Source organism: Bacillus rossius, chromosome 6 (assembly GCF_032445375.1).
Source record: "Bacillus rossius redtenbacheri isolate Brsri chromosome 6, Brsri_v3, whole genome shotgun sequence".
Classification (NCBI taxonomy): domain Eukaryota; kingdom Metazoa; phylum Arthropoda; class Insecta; order Phasmatodea; family Bacillidae; genus Bacillus; species Bacillus rossius.
This window is the reverse complement of record NC_086334.1, coordinates 22,662,106-22,678,291: the sequence shown is the minus strand read 5'-3', so window position 1 is coordinate 22,678,291 and position 16,186 is coordinate 22,662,106. Positions and strand designations below refer to the sequence as shown.

The window sequence follows — 16,186 nt, the reverse complement described above, 5'->3', positions numbered from 1 at the left end:
TTTTTTCTGTTTGTGCCATGGCAGGCCTCAATCTTGTAAAGCTCCCTGACTCTGTCGACTTGGAGAGTCCCACGGCCCGAAAAGACTGGGAAGTGTTTGAAGGAGATTTTGAAAATTATTTAATCGCAACGGGCCAGGATGAGGGCCCAGATAAGGTTAAGATCGCCCTACTCAAAAACATGTTAGGCTCCCAAGGACGAGCCCTTTTCGAAACTTTCGACATCCCACCGGAGGACAAGCTTGTGTATTCTAAAGTAAAGGAAGCGTATCGCGTGTTCGTGGCACCAAAAACAAATCCTTTGTATGAACGGTTTGTTTTTAACCAGCGTGTGCAACTTGAGGGTGAGACTTTTGATCATTTCTTGACTGATTGCCGCCGCCTGATTAAAAAATGTGGCTATGAGCGCCCAGTTTCGCAGGAAGAGAATATGCTGGTTGACCGCATCGTCCAGGGCATCAGAGATTCGTCCGTTCGGGAGTCTCTGCTGAGGTTAGACAATGCTACTCTTACTAAAGTTGCTGCACACTGCCGTCTGATGGAACAAAGTCAACAACAAGCAAAGGAGATTCAAGCTCGGAGTTCTACTCACGATAGTGTAAGTTGTGACTTTGTGTCCACTAAGGATAGGAAGTCGTCACGCCCAAGACAAAACAGCAAGTTTGGTGATAACGGTGAGTACAACTGCTCAAGGTGCCAGACACAGCACAAGGCCAGACAATGCCCAGCATATGGAAAAAAATGTGCCAAATGTGGCATTATGAATCACTTTGCTGCCTCGTGCAGAGTTCGGAAAGTTCGGGAGGTAAAAGCAAAGCATTCTTCTAGTGAGAGTCTATACTGTGATGCGGTGACAGTCAATTCTGTGTATCCTAGAGGGACTAGAACAACCCACATCAATGAGTGGAGGGAGCGTATACTGATTGAGGACAAAGCAGTGAACATAAAATTGGATCCCGGTTCTGAAATAAATATTTTGCCACTCAGTTTGTTCAGGATGGTTGACAAACAGTTCAAGGTCAGGCCAACATCCCTAAAAATTGAGGTTTGGGGTGGGACCATTCTTGCAGCAAAAGGAGTAGTTAATTTGTGTTGTTCTGTCAAAGGCCAAGAGTCTTATGTTGAATTTGTTATAGTTGACTCTGACAGCACTCCTTTGTTAGGGCTACAGTCTTGTGTTGACTTCAATCTTGTGAAAAGGGTTCACTCAGCTTGCCACGAGGCAAAGGACAGATTCATTAAAGAACACAATGAAGTATTCACTGGTTTTGGCTGTTTCCCCCAAGTATGTAGAATTAACATTCGCGACCATAGCAACCCTGTTTGTAAGCCTCCAAGAAGGGTCCCTAGAGCAATCAGACCTGCGTTAAAACAAGAACTGGACAGACTCGAACAGAAAGGCATTATATGTAAAGTTGACAAGCTCAGTGCTAGCGCTTGGGTAAGCAACCTAGTTGTTGTGGAAAAGTCAAGTGGGAAGTTGAGGTTATGTCTTGATCCGACTGACCTCAATAAGGTGGTGATTCGAGACTACCATGAAATACCGACATTGGAAGAAATGTCCGAGAAGCTCACAGGGAAAAAATTTTATTCAGTGTTTGATCTTAAGGAAGGGTTCCACCAAGTGCAACTAGATGAAGACTCGTCTCACAAGTGCTGCTTCTCGACACCATTTGGGTGCTATCGCTATCTACGCATGCCATACGGCATTGCCAATGCCCCAGAAAATTTCCAGAAGTTTATCGAAGAGAACTTTGCCTCTATTCCTGGAGTGGTGACATTCTTCGATGACATCCTCTGCACAGGCGAAACAGAAGGTGACCATGATACGTGTGCTCAGCAAGTGGTGGAGCGTGCAGCCAGCCTTGGAATCAAGTTCAACCCAGATAAGCTTCAATATAAGGTTTCCGAAGTAAGGTATGTGGGCCAGATCTTCTCCGCCGCAGGCATGTCACCTGATCCTGAGCGAATCCGAGCTCTAACTAGTCTACAGGCTCCCAGCAATCGCAAAGAACTTCAACGTACTTTGGGGATGTTCAATTTTGTTCGCTGTTATATTCCAGGTATGTCTAGTGTGTGTTCCCCATTGTATGAACTTCTTAAAGCAGATGTAGACTGGTTGTGGCTCCCGTGTCATGAAGAGGCTTTTTGTAAACTCAAGTCGCTCATCACTAGTGCCCCTGTTCTGGCAACTTTTGATCCCACAAACCAACTTGTTATACAGTGTGATGCATCACAGAGTGGGCTTGGTGCTACTTTGTTTCAGGAGGGCCCAAAGGGTCTCCACCCTGTGCACATTGCCTCCAGGTCCCTTACAGCAGCAGAAAAGAGCTACTCCCAGATTGAGAAGGAGCTCTTAGCAGTTTCTTTTGCCTCAGCTAAATTTCACTACTATATTTATGGTAAGCAGGTCCTAGTGCAATCTGATCATAAGCCACTTGTGAATGTTATGGTCAAACCAGTTCATCATATAGGCTCAGCACGCCTTCAGAGGTTACGTCTTAAACTGTTGAAGTATGACCTAAACGTTACTTACCTACCTGGTAAACTCATGTATTTCGCAGACCACCTGTCGCGGTCATATCTTACAGACAAGGTATTCGACGATCCTGCAATGGTTGAGGTAGTACATTCCGTCAGTAAGCACTTGCCTATGTCAAACAAACGCTTGCTTCAGTTCCAGTTGGAAACAACTAAGGACGCGGCTCTCTGTCAAGTGTCCCAATTTTGTCAGTCAGATTGGCCCCCCTACAGTAGAGTTCCTCAAGTATGCAAACCTTATTACAAAATGCGGGATGACTTGTGTGCTGAAAGTGGTTTAGTCTTCCTCGGCGATAAGGTTGTTGTTCCTGAGGCTCTAAGACCATATGTTCTACAGCTGCTTCATGAAGGCCACTGTGGAGAATCGAAGACCAAGTCCAAGGGCCGTCAGTTGTTTTACTGGCCATCTATGTCAGTTGATATTGTGCAGTTCATTCAAAAATGCTCTGTGTGTGAGAAGTTTCGCCCAGCCAACTACAGACAGCCCCTCTGCCCACATCCCATTCCAAAGCTGCCATATGACACAGTAGGTGCAGACATTTTTGACTTCGCTGGGAAAGATTATTTGGTTCTTGTGGACAAATATTCCAAATGGATAGATGTGTGTGAACTTCCCAAAAAGACTTCCTCTGCCGTCATCAGTGCCATGCAACAAGTATTCAGCACTCATGGCCTCCCACGAGTGCTGATGGCTGATAACATGCCATTCAATTCTCATGAATGCCGTCAGTATTATGCCCTGAGTGAAATTGAGCTACGAACTAGTAGTCCTCATTATCCACGCAGTAATGGGTTGGCAGAAATGGCAGTAAAGATTAGCAAAATGCTGCTACGCAAAAGTCAGGGCACTGATTTCAGAAACTTACTTCGTGAATATAGAAACACCCCTTTTCCTGGCTTAGACTGGTCCCCCTCTCAGTTACTATTTAATAGGAGACTTCGGAGTAAACTGCCTGTCTCATATAACACCCTCAGACCTAGAGTCATCTCCCCAGAACACGTGGTGAGAGCATTAATGTCAAAGGAGAAGCAGATGAGAGACGTATACAACAAAACGGCCAGGCGACAGGAGATAACATTCGTTAAGGGGGAAACTGTGGTTGTCAAAACCCACAAACATGACAAGTGGGAGCCGGGAGTCATTGTGGGCAAACACTCATCACCTCGCTCCTATTGGGTGCGAGGATCAGGTGATAGGATAGTGCGTCGCAATGTGATCCATCTGAGAAAAACCACTACCTCGCAGAAGCCCCACCAGTCAGCTCCATGCCTGCTCGAGGTTCCCAACACCAAGACTGATGGCGAGGAGGGTAACCGCCTGAAGCAGACTCCACGCACCTCATCATTGGAGCCTGACTTCCGGGGGTTTGAGCCTCAAACTTCGACGAATGCAGTGACTGATGTGTCTACTGTGCAGGGTGATAAATCTCAAGAAGCAACAGACAGCAGTGGCCATACCTTGGCTACCAAAAGTGGAAGGGAGGTGAAGCCTGTGAAGCGCTTAAATTTGTAATGTTGTCTGCTTGTCAATTAGTGTGTTGTAAGTGAGTTGTGAATTGCACATGTGTGTTTCATGCAGTATACTTGTTTTCTGAATTATAGTGTGTACTGTTAATAAGCAATTGCACAACTTTGTATGTAAGTTTGGTCTCAACAAGTAAACCTTAGAACCCTAGCAAGTGGTCACATGTCTCGCAGTATAAAGGGGAAGGTGTTGTACATCTGCCTTGCTCGTGATGGTTGGCATCACTGATAACAGGTGAATGTCAGTTCCGGTTATGGCGCCTGTATATGTACCACGGTGAACGGACAATAAAGAATATTAAGTGCTAACTACATGCACTTGCTTATCTACAACTTAAAACCTATGATCTCAAGTAAAACAAAAACAGCCATGTTTTGTCGCCAAATCTTGGGCAGCGGCCCATCACACTGTCAGGGAATTATTACTTGACTGATTTAATACATCGAAATTAAATTAAAATTAGTTTATTATACTTTCAAATAGCTATACTATAGGTGTGGACTGTGAGTACATGCCTTACATGTATGTATAATGCTTAGTTTCTTGTTCTTATTTTCTATCACAAATCAAAAATTGCATGATCATGGAGAAAATGAGGAAGAAGGGTGAGGTGTTTGATGTCAATAGGAAAAAGTCTTAACAAGATAAAAATCTCTCTTTTTGTAACATTCCCAGACTATTTAAAGTTTGGGTATCCTTGGCCTTGGCGGTAGGTCCATTGCACCTTTTCTATTTCTTTTAATATCCCCGTAAATATGTTGAATTGTAATAAAACTGAAATAGCACCGAAAAGCATATCAAAAGACCACATCACACCAAAAAGCAATTTAATACACCATATAGCACAAAAATGAAAGTTATATCATGGAATTAAGGAGCATTTAATTCAATCATAAGGAAGTAATATTTTAATGTTTGATATTCAAGGAATTTCCATACAAAAAATTGTACTGAAGTGCAAAGATTAGAAAATGTAATTAAACTTGTTTAATTGTGCATCTCTTATTGATCTTTTAACCACAAATATGTAGGTACTTGCTAATTTATTTATTTTGTTCTAAATATATCTGTTTTAGACCAATTTATTACAAATTATTTTGTTATAAAAATGCTGCATTAAAAATTTTAGCATTATTTTGGTGGAGTAAGTATTACAAAACAGGTTTTATAATAATAAAAACAATAACACAGAAAGTCACTTTAAAAAAAATTAAATTGGATTAAAAATATAACCATAAAATCTAGTCTTTAATCATAGGTTACAAAAACACCAGAGATAGTAGATCTTCCAAGGTTATATTTGATACCGAACCAAATTAATGTGGTGTCATGCTAAGGATACAGATAGAACCACTGAACATTAACTCACCGTACAGTCAAAGGCCACTCGGAACAATTGCGGATCACCTTAAAAGTACTCATATTGTTGTAAGCTAACAATTGGCTGTAAACGAGGAACTTGATAGTGATGTTAGTGAATGAACATAGCTGCAATGCCTAAGCACAAAAGAGATTGAGTCAATGCACTTGAAACAGATTTCTTGAACATAAGCCTTTGGCATACAAAACAAGATTGAGAAGACAATCCATTATTTATATACCACAATTAGATTCAGTTAAAATCTAGATCTCTCAAATAACTTAAAATAGGTATTTTTGATGTTATACTTAGCCTGATATTAAAACCATCCAGCCTGTTGGTTCAGTGGTCAATCTCTGTAGGATAATCATGGTGCAAGGGGTTCTGGGTTCGTGTCCCGGGTAAGGCATGGGTGTGAATTTGTAATTGTGTACTTTGTCTCTAATTTATTGAAGTCAAATAAACTGTTAAACCATTAATTAAAAAAAAGTAATTAAATGGTAGACTGATGATGAATATAACCAGAAAGTTAAATATTAAAAAAAAGTTGTTAAAACTTCTGGCTGGTGAGCCAAAGCTCCTGGGTTAGATTCCTAGCCGGGTATGGGATATTTCAATTGTGGAAGATTTCCATGAGGAGTTAATGTTGCTTCACCTCCATTCTGCGGAAGGCAATGAGGAACCTCTGCTGATTCGTCTCGCCTGATACGTCCCAGTCACGCCTTGTCTACATCCCTGTGACAATGACTTGGAGTGCCAACCAGCCTCCGGACCGACTGACCCATCGTCATCAATGTCACAACCAAATCTTAAATATTGAAAATTTTTATTTTCCATTCCAAATTTGTGGGATGGTACTCTTGGCGGCTGCGTTTTACTTGAATGAATCGACACGAGTCAGTCCTATGATGAGGGTGATCGTTCCTTCTCATCCCTTCCAAAAAAAAAAAAAAAAAAAAAACTGGAGCGATAGCAAAAATAAACTACTCCAGACCAAACCTAACTTTAATGTTATTTCAATTTTTTTTTTAAACATTAATAATTCTATGTTGTGGGAAGAGGGGGTTAAGAGGAGTGGTATATCGCATACCACTCAAAACACTTGGTCGTTCGCCCTTCCCCCCAAAATATGAGGCTTGGTCGGCCACTGGCACCACGCACCTCTTAGCCCTGCGAGGAGATCGTTGCCGGTGCTTGCTGCTGGGCGACAGCTTCACTCGCGGCCCCTTGCCCGGGGTCTCCACCACTTTGTAGGGGATCTCCCGCAGCTGAGACTCGCTCATGCCTTCCGTTTCGATGAGGCCAAACTCCAGGTGCTTCTTCAGTTCGTCCGGCAGTCGCGCCTTCGCGTCCGAAGGAGACCTGGATCTTGAACTAAAAATACCAGCAGTTAACAATAAACCAAATGTTCCATATGATTATCATTAGCACAACGAAAAGCAACATAAATACATGGAAATACTGATGAATTACCGACCATTCTCTAGGAGTACAAAACTATTGCAATATCCACTAAGATACACAAAATGTACATCTTCTCAACCCAGTACTTTGCCCACTGAGTCCTGGAGACATTAATATTGGGGACAGGCACCTATTTGATCTGCCCTGTGTGAAGATTCGACTAAGTAAATCAATCGAAGCTCTTTTTAATATTTTATTTTATTCCGCCAGGACATTTGTTATTCGTTTTATATGAATTTTCAATTTGTGATGCAAAGCTTCGGGTCTGATGTGAAGCTAGGCATTTGTAGCAAAGCTTAAAACCATGGAAGCCTGATTTGCTCATGAAAATATTTAGTTAAAAAAATCAAATGTGGCACTGAGGTTTGCTTATATGAATACTCAATATTAATACTATACAAGGTTAGTAAAGTATTTTTATAAAATGGTGTTACATATAAGGCCCAATTGGTTTATCACTTAATCAGTACAAACATCAAAAATGTTAAAATATTATTATTTTTTACCTCAATAAAGTGTTTTTTAAAAAAATTGTAATAGGGCATTGCTGAGAACAATATTCACAGTTCGAATAGACTTTGCAAATATTCAATTCGCATCAAGAAACTAGTATTCGCACAGGCGATAGATGGTAGGTGAGGGATGCGGGTCGGACGCTGCACGTACCGGTGCTTCTTGTGTTTCCTCTTGTGGTGGTAGGACTGCTCCGACTCGGTCTCCATCCCGCTGTTCATGTATCCCGAGCGGTGGTTGGTGACGACCGTCGCCTGCTGGATGCCGGTCCCGCCTTCCGCCTGCTTGCGCTGCACCTCTTTCCACTGCGCCTCCGAGTCCACGAGCTCATAGTGGCTGCCACTATGCCTGCGCAGTGCAAACACATTCCTGGAAGCATCCGGTCAGAGATGGAGCCAGGTGGCAGGCTTCCAGCTCTGGCTCGACTATCCTGATTTCAGTTTCCCATGATCTCCCGATGGGATCTTTACGGTGGGCCACTGATATTTCTTATATGTACATCCCTCGTCTGTATCACTGTGTGTTGTCACCTCCCGTGACCTCGCTGTCACCGTTAAGTGAAAGGGTATGTAGATGTACGTATGTGAGGTTACAGCCTGAAGGCATGTTTTGATCCTCCGAGCTCTGGGTGTTGATTCCTTGAGTCAATCCTGAGTGGCACCTTGATAAGATGATGTCACGCAAAGAGCCAACACAGTGCCGAAAAGGCCTACTAAAAGCCAAGAGTCAAAAACATTAGAGTACTAATTAATGGTACAATGTTCTGTTCAGATTTATTGCTTGTTGATAAAACCCAGAATTACAATCTATAATGTGGAACCTGGCCCTTCAATACCAAATATCCATGAAATAATTTTTTTTTATAACTAATAATTTACTTTCCAAGTCACATTTTAAATACATTTGATCTGTAGAACTAGATGCATTAATGAATTTAATATTTTGAGAATATCGACACTAAAATAACATTAAATAATTTGTTCTTAAATTATTTTTGCTGTATCGTGAAGTAGTTGCTTTTAGTGATGCAATACAATTAAAGAACACAATTATGACTTTAATAGCTAATAACCTATTTAAAATTATGTAAATTATAAATATATTTTCATTTCATGGAAGTTATGTTACTTGAAAAGTCAACACAAAAAATTGTTTTATATAAAAATAAAATAATAAATAAAAATGTTAATGCACACTGTAACAACTGTTATGGAAGATATTAAAATAAAATAAAGGTGATATTGTTAAAATTCATTTTACAATTTCTTAAAAAGTTAATAAAAATAGTAAAGTATTTATGAATTAGTAGCTAAGATGGCAGAAAATAGTGGAATTCCAAACTCTGAGCAGATAAGAAAGTCCTACTAAGGATGAGCACCTGTTCAGATTAAACTGGTCTTCTAAAAGTTTTTTTATAACAAAATAGGTAGTACATATATAGAATTTATTTTAACAATGTTAATCTTACAGCTTTTCTAAGTTAGTTTTGACAAGCTCTTTTTTTATTATCAAATTTCACATACACATTAATTCATCATTATGGTACAAAAATATATTACACCATTGTTTTCCAATATTAGAAGCTAAAGAATATGTAAACCCCTATTAACATGATGCATGAGTAATGATAATACCAATCAAGGTTGTAAGAAATTTAATATATATATATATATATATATATATATATATATATATATATATATATATATATATATTTTTTTTTTAATTGTTCAAAGTAATTTTGCTTGATTTAACAAAAACATTTTTTTTTTTGGGAACTGCTATAGCAAATTCAATTTTCAGTTTTCCAAAGTAAAAAGGAATTAATAAAATTGTTTTTTAATTGATTTCTCAAGAGTTACTGCACTACATATATGGACTTGTCATATAGAGTTTGGTACTTGGAATAAATGTGTTGCTGCGACGAACACATGTGGTTTACCTGTGACGCGAGTAGCTCTTGTGCCTGTGTCTGTGGTGTTGATCTTGTTCGCTGCCGGAGTCTCTCTTGGTTCCGTGCGAACGGTGCCGATGTCTGCGGTGGCTGTGAGACTTTCCTGAACATTTGGACAGCTCACTGTCGTTGTCGGAGCCTCGCCGACTCCGATGGTGGCGATGCCTGCGAGAGAAGATGATGCAAAGTCTAGAAACTGCTCAGCACACGAGACTATGTGATGTCTTAAGCAACCACATATTGATCTCGAGTGATGGTTCGACTGGTGCATTACACCTTTATCTTCAGTTCTTCGCCATATAATGTTACTGACACTGCTCGAATTTATTGGTTAACCTATGCACGGCGAGAAGACTGCACGCCAGTCCAGAGCCGTGTGCCCAGAGGAGACACCGCGCTGGAAGCACCCGCCTCACTGACGCAGATACACCTGTGACTAGGAGGGAATGCCAAGAAAACCAAACACCAACTGGAGGTGTGAGGTGTAAGGGGTAGTGGCGTAGCCAGAATTTGTGTATGGGGGGGGTGTTAAGAAGCATGCCCCCCCCCCCCCCTCCCGGTATTAAAGCGGGGGGGGGGTCCGGGGGTCCTCCCCCGGGAAAATGTGGATTTTAAGGTGTAAAATAGTGCTATTTTAGCAGTTTAAATATTGTAATGGTAAAAATTTTATTAATTTTAATATGAAATTTGTTTGAGTGATGAATAAGAATTTAATTAAAGATTTGGTGCTAAGGGGGTTGGGGGGGGGGTTTGAACCCCTAACCCCCCCCCCCCTGGCTGCACCCATGGTAAGGTTGCAGGGGCCACTCACTTCTTGCAGGAGCGTGAGTCGTTGGAGCTCTGGCTCTCGACGCTGGACGACCGGCGGGCCAGGCGCCCGGGCAGCTGGGGGTTGTGGCCGGCGGAGCGGACCGAGCGCGGGCTGGCGCCGGCGTAGAGGCCGCGCGCGTGGGGCTGGGTCCAGGGGGCGCTGCGAGTGCTGCGCGGGGAGTCGGGCCTCCCGTGCGAAGGCAGCGCGGCCGGGATGCTGCACGTCGATCTGTAGAGGCTGCCCACGCTGCCGCAAGCATACCGTGACTCTGTAGCTCCATGGCGTCTCTTCCGTTCACACACAACTCAACTGTGTCATTTACAATGTAACCTTACTAACCAGTTCTTAAAAAATAATTTAAAAAGTTCAAAATCCTATCCACTGAAAAATTTCTACAAAAGAAAACTTTGTTGCTGAAACTCCGAACAGACATTGCATCAAACTCAAAAGGGTGATATCTTACAAGAAGCCAGTTTTTTTTTTTTTTTTGGAAAAATGTTTTTCAAGCTATGCTAGGTATCATTAAAATAAACATCCCCACAACCTGATAGTTGGGAATGAGCGAAATTACAATCACTATTCTCAAATTTAAAAAAAAAAAAAGGAGCTTTCTGAATTATTTTCCAGACACAAGATGTTTCTTGTAACGTGATGACACATAATCCCTTTGAGTTTCACTCAATGATCCAGATACATTCAGTAAGGTTATATTTGTAGGTACATACAGGATCATCGAGAATAATTGCTGGTATTAAAAAAATTAACTAAAAAGTAGTATTTAATGGCTACAAATAGTGCCTATATTAAAGTATACTAATGTATGTAAGTTAATAACTTTAAACTTTTCTGAACATTTTAAGATGCCATTCATGTTAATACACTGTATACTTATTATTTAAAATAACAGTTTCTAACTATGGCAATCATTCTCTATAAACTTATATTTTTTTTAAATTAAATTAATTTTTTTTAAAAGGGCATGAAAAATATTTACTCCAAAGAACAAAGTAAGAATCTTTATTTTAACAGTACTTTAAAAGGCCTACTTACGAATGAGCAGGCTGTGGTATAGATACAGATTTCATTTCCAGCGGGGGAATATTCTCGTTGTTCACAGTTTCTTCTACTTTAGGAGCTGAAAAAGAAATGCAACAGTTATTTTAAAAATATATTAAATTATAAACTGAACCTAAATATTAGTAAAACTTGAGACAATTCATTGATGTGAAAAGTCTTCAGGTCAGAAGGGGGGTCTCTTACTTACCCACCCAACATACAACATTACTATCGCGTATATCTTTGCAACCGTACAACCCGCAGGCCTCACTTCGACATCGCTGTGGAGTGGAAGGAAGCCATTGCTCGATCACGCATGCGTCTCGCACGCCGCGGATGGCGTCTAGACACGCACGACACAGTCGGAGCGACGCTCAGCCTCGCATAGGCGCAGTAGCTCTGCAGTGCGTGCGGTCGCCGTCTGAGCGAGCTCTGCCACGGCAGGTACAGTCTGTCCAACTTGAGGAGTTGTGAGACTTACAAGTGGGTGACATGTTGCTGGAACGCCCCCGAGTTCGAGAAGTAGGGTACACAAATTACGTGAAAAGTAAGTACAGTTTGTTTATTTATTTTGCAAAGGGTAGTTTTGCATCTTGTTTTATTTATGTGTCAGCCATAGTTTACCGGAAATAAACCTGAAACGAGGTGGGATGAATAAAAGTTATTTTTTTTTTTCAGTCAACACACCCGACACCCCTTGTCCTAAGGAGGTTAGACGTCCATGTACCAGCTCTACTGTTACCTAACAACCCCCCCCCCCCCTCCAATTTTCCATTCTTTTTGTAATCTTAAGATTTTAGTTTATTATTTTTATTTTGGGTGACATTTTGCAAATCTTGACGGAGTCCGAGTGACTTTCGTCACATCCTAACCTCACTCATTATAAGTGTACTGGGTTGGTTGACAGGGGTCCTGGTTGGGTAAGATTAAGTGCGTTTCAGGCCGAAGCCTGTACACCTTATCACGCAGGAAGGGTGGCATGCATCGTGTGCTTTGATCGGGGATCGACATTTTGAAAAGCTAAATTTTGTTTCAGTGAAGAAAAAAAAACCCGACAGCACCGAGGACTCGTCGCGAGAAGACAGCGGCCGGGCAACTCACCGTCTTGCGCCCCCTCCACGATGCGGCGCTGGTAGCGCCTGCTCGGCGTGCGGGTGAACTGCGGCGGGCTGCGCAGGCGTATCTGCGCATCTCTCTGGGCCTGCTTCTCCGTGCGACCGCTGCAACGAGCCACCCACAGCCCTTCCAGCCCAGTTTGAATTTGAAACGAATGCAATTTGGTATTACTTTGAGTGATTTAAAAATTTGAGATGGAAAAAGTTAAGAAGAAAACTTTTGGAAAAAGATGTTCGGTGCCGCACTGTGAAAATATTTAGTCTAGAAACGATGTGAAAAATTTTAGTTTCCCCAATGATCCTGAAAGGGTTGTTAGGTTATGTGTATTTGTTGGACTTCAGAATAAGTTATTAATATGATGGATAGATGATAACCTAAGTTATTCTCCGAACGATTCTAATTTTTAAAAATTGTTGGGAGTGGGGGCGGGATTAAAAATATTTCCATTAATCTGGAATAAAAATAACACCCTAGATCCTATACAATATGGAGCCCTAGATCCTGCGGTATTGGGACAAACAAAATTACCTTCTTAAACAATAACACTGAATTCAGTTTTTGTACATACATTTAATAAATAAAAAACCGTTCGAAAACTATTTTAAAACAATAATTTGAAATTATGCATTAATAAAATACGTATTGAAAATACATTTTTGCATGGTTTATTTCACCCTGGTTGTTGGTATTATTACATTACATAGTGGCGGTTATCCGAGAAAAAATAAGGAAAGAGGTTCAACCTGGGAGTGAAATCTCTCTCTACTTCTATACTCCTTGGCTCCGGCCACGCCATGTATAAGTGCGACTCTGCATGTCACACGTGCCTGCCGGGTCCCGACAGACAGGGGCGCGCACAGGACCACGTTGCCCTGTCTGCTTTCAAATTATTTCCTGTTGTTGGTGGGAATGATAGATTTTTAAAGGATTTCAGGGGGAAGGGGGGGGGGGGGGTAATATACCCCCTTCTCATCTCCCTGCGTTCGCCGCTGGTTAAAGATTCCGAGGAGTGTTGATGATGATAGGGTGGGCATTGACGGAATGAACGTTGCAGGGGTGAGAAAATCCACCGGCTGGCGGCAACGTTCCACATTTGACCCTGCCGGGAATCAAACCAGGATTGCCTGGCCACTCGACCACTACTCTTGATACAGTTCGTAGGCGCTGTAGGCACCACGTGGTCCCTTAGGCCTGGGTTTATAAACTACGTAAGGAATGCAACGGCGAAACAGCGCAAAACGCAACCAACGCAAGAAAGTCGCAGTCGCTTATTGAAGCACGAAAGTAGCAAGTCGTCATCAATTCTATAACTTAAAATATAAAACAGTAGAAAACATATTTTTAGACCCGGGCTTCTTTTGATAGTTCATATTTACCACGAAAACAAAGAAATGGTCAATAATTTGTACTTGTTTTGTGCTATTGCGCCTTGCGTAGTTTATAAACCGATACTCTAAAATGTAATTTCTGAACATTTTTCGTCTTTCGTTTCTTGTGCTCTTGCGTTCTTGTGTGGTATATGAACCCAGACTTTCTCCCATGTACTAACACACTCACCCGGCCACTTTGCTCGTACTAACTACTTTACTTTGCATCATTGCATCAAGTCACGACAGTGCAAGCCGGTATTACACCGTGTCCTAATTCTCCTGAAGTATATACTGATGCGTACTTGTACCCGGAAGTGATATCACAAGGGCGGTCCACTGGAAGTGAAGTATGCAAGTATGCACGTAAACTAATCAGTGTACTTCTCGCGTATTGGATATATATATATATGGACGAGTTTCTTATGGTAGTTTTTTATTAAAAAATATTTGATCAGTGTTATTTTTTACAGGGCTGAAATGCCTATTTAAATTTCAGTACCTTTATTATATTACTTTTACGGTTGATTAGTTACACCCTGGCTATAATTTATTATCAATTTTTAGTAAAAATATATAGGAGTAAGATTTTGCTTCCGAATGTTTAAGTAGTTTATTAGGTACATGTTTGAATTATTTCTGCAACGAGGAAAGTTTTATTTGAAGCAACATGTTGGACTTAACGCCGTTGCTAGTTCACGCGGCGTGTGATTAAGAGAACCTGTACAACAGACGTACCAAAGACAAATAAATATTAAGACACACACACACAGAAAGCCAAGCCGATGTCATCAGCTGAAGACATCGGTTTGGTTGTCTGAGTGTGTGTGTGTGTGTGTGTGTGTGTGTAGGTGTGTGTGTGTGTGTGCAGGGGCGCAACAACAGGGGGGGGGGCAAGGGTATTTTGCCCCCCCCCCCCCCCCTTCTGAAACCTTGAAGTGGGGGCGAACGGGGGCAAAGAAAGAAAGTGCTGTGTAATCAATTTTTAGATAATAAAACTGCTTAGATAGCACCATTTTCCACCTTGAAATACAAATTTTCCCGGGGGACCCCCTCGCTTCAATAGGGGGGGGGGGGGGATCAATGATTCTTTATAAAAAGGTATATTGCCCCCCCCCCCCCCCCCCCTTTTGGAAATTTAGTTGTTACGCCCCTGTGTGTGTGTGTGTTTGTCAGTTCTTGAGATGTCCTACACGACACACAGCGTACACCGGCACAATGATGGCGGTAGCTCCCCGAGCTCACCTGTACCTGAAGCGAGAGCCCAGCGCGAAGATGTCCTGGCCGGCCGGAGACACCTGCAGCAGCCGGAAGAAGGCGTGGTGCTCCACGCAGCACCGCCACAGGTGCTTGCACGCCGGCTTCGACGGCGTCTCGAACCCGTACGTGTTCTCGTCGTTCTGCAACCACCATCAGCACACGTGTGTCCCGGGCGCCGCCATTGCGTCATATAAAAACTACAGCGTTAGAGGTTATGAGATAGAAAAGTGATTTCTCTAAAAGTCGTTTCAGTGTACCGTTTCCTGAAATAAATCTTTAAAAAATATATATATTTCGACATTATTTTATGTCTGTACCAGTTTAATAATTTAGTAAGAGCATTTTTACAGTTGTGTTAAGTGTCTTGAACACGAGACGTATTCTGAGAGGTTTATTAGTTTGTAAACTCATGAAAATCGGCAAAAAAAAAAAATACCATAATGCTTTTAAAATCATAAATGCTCCAAAGAACATAAACATTATAGCTAACTTGTCCAACATTAAAAATAAATGCTGTCAAACTTCCATTCACACATACCAGGATACCACATACTATTATATAACATGCTTTAACGGTACAAAAATATGTAAGGCCTGTTACCTTTTTAATTAATTATAGATCTGTTTTCTGCCTATTTTACAGCATGGGCCACTTAACGTAGCCTTAACCAGCACACGTGTGTCCCGGGCGCCGGCATTGTGGCATGGTTACTTGAATACCAACACAAAAATTAACTAAGTGACAGCTGCCGCTAATCGTGCCTGGCCCCGCGGTAAATGTCACGACATGTTCCCTGCCACGTGCGAAGTTCCTCCTTGACCCCAAGTTGCGCCTTCCTATGTTTCTGCGCGATTCTAATTTGGCACGTTACCAACTGGCCGTCGTTCTAACTAGCGTTTGTTCTAACTCGCGGTCGTTCTAAATATAGTCAAATATTTAAAAAAAAAAACTTGTCTTTTTTCGTGTACTATCCAACTTGCAATGTAATAAAAATGAAATGACTGCAAATAGTATATATATATATATATATATATATATATATATTTACTATCTAAGTTATATCAAAAAATATTTGAAATAGTGGAATAAATATGTGGTGGCAGTATGAGGTGTTGTTGGGAAGTTTAGGTTTGGTTGGGGTGTTTTGAAAGAAAGAAAAAAGGGGGACGGGTGGGCGCCAAATTGAGTAATTTATTTCCCCGGGTGGAAACTAGTCTACT

At 41.5% G+C, this 16,186-nt stretch overlaps 1 protein-coding gene across 3 annotated transcripts in view; it reads right to left on the bottom strand.

The window, feature by feature from the left end:
* Positions 1-16,186, bottom strand: part of LOC134532847 (band 4.1-like protein 4) — a 415,376-nt gene that overhangs the window by 23,090 nt on the left and 376,100 nt on the right. For all 3 annotated transcript variants that reach the window (XM_063369829.1, XM_063369830.1, XM_063369831.1), the window contains exons 11-17: positions 14,951-15,105; positions 12,324-12,442; positions 11,217-11,301; positions 10,167-10,412; positions 9,344-9,520; positions 7,555-7,749; positions 6,586-6,798 (exon numbers count right to left, since the gene is read on the bottom strand). In XM_063369829.1, coding sequence (XP_063225899.1) covers positions 6,586-6,798; positions 7,555-7,749; positions 9,344-9,520; positions 10,167-10,412; positions 11,217-11,301; positions 12,324-12,442; positions 14,951-15,105 — 1,190 coding nt within the window. The remainder of the gene's footprint in view (positions 1-6,585; positions 6,799-7,554; positions 7,750-9,343; positions 9,521-10,166; positions 10,413-11,216; positions 11,302-12,323; positions 12,443-14,950; positions 15,106-16,186) is intronic.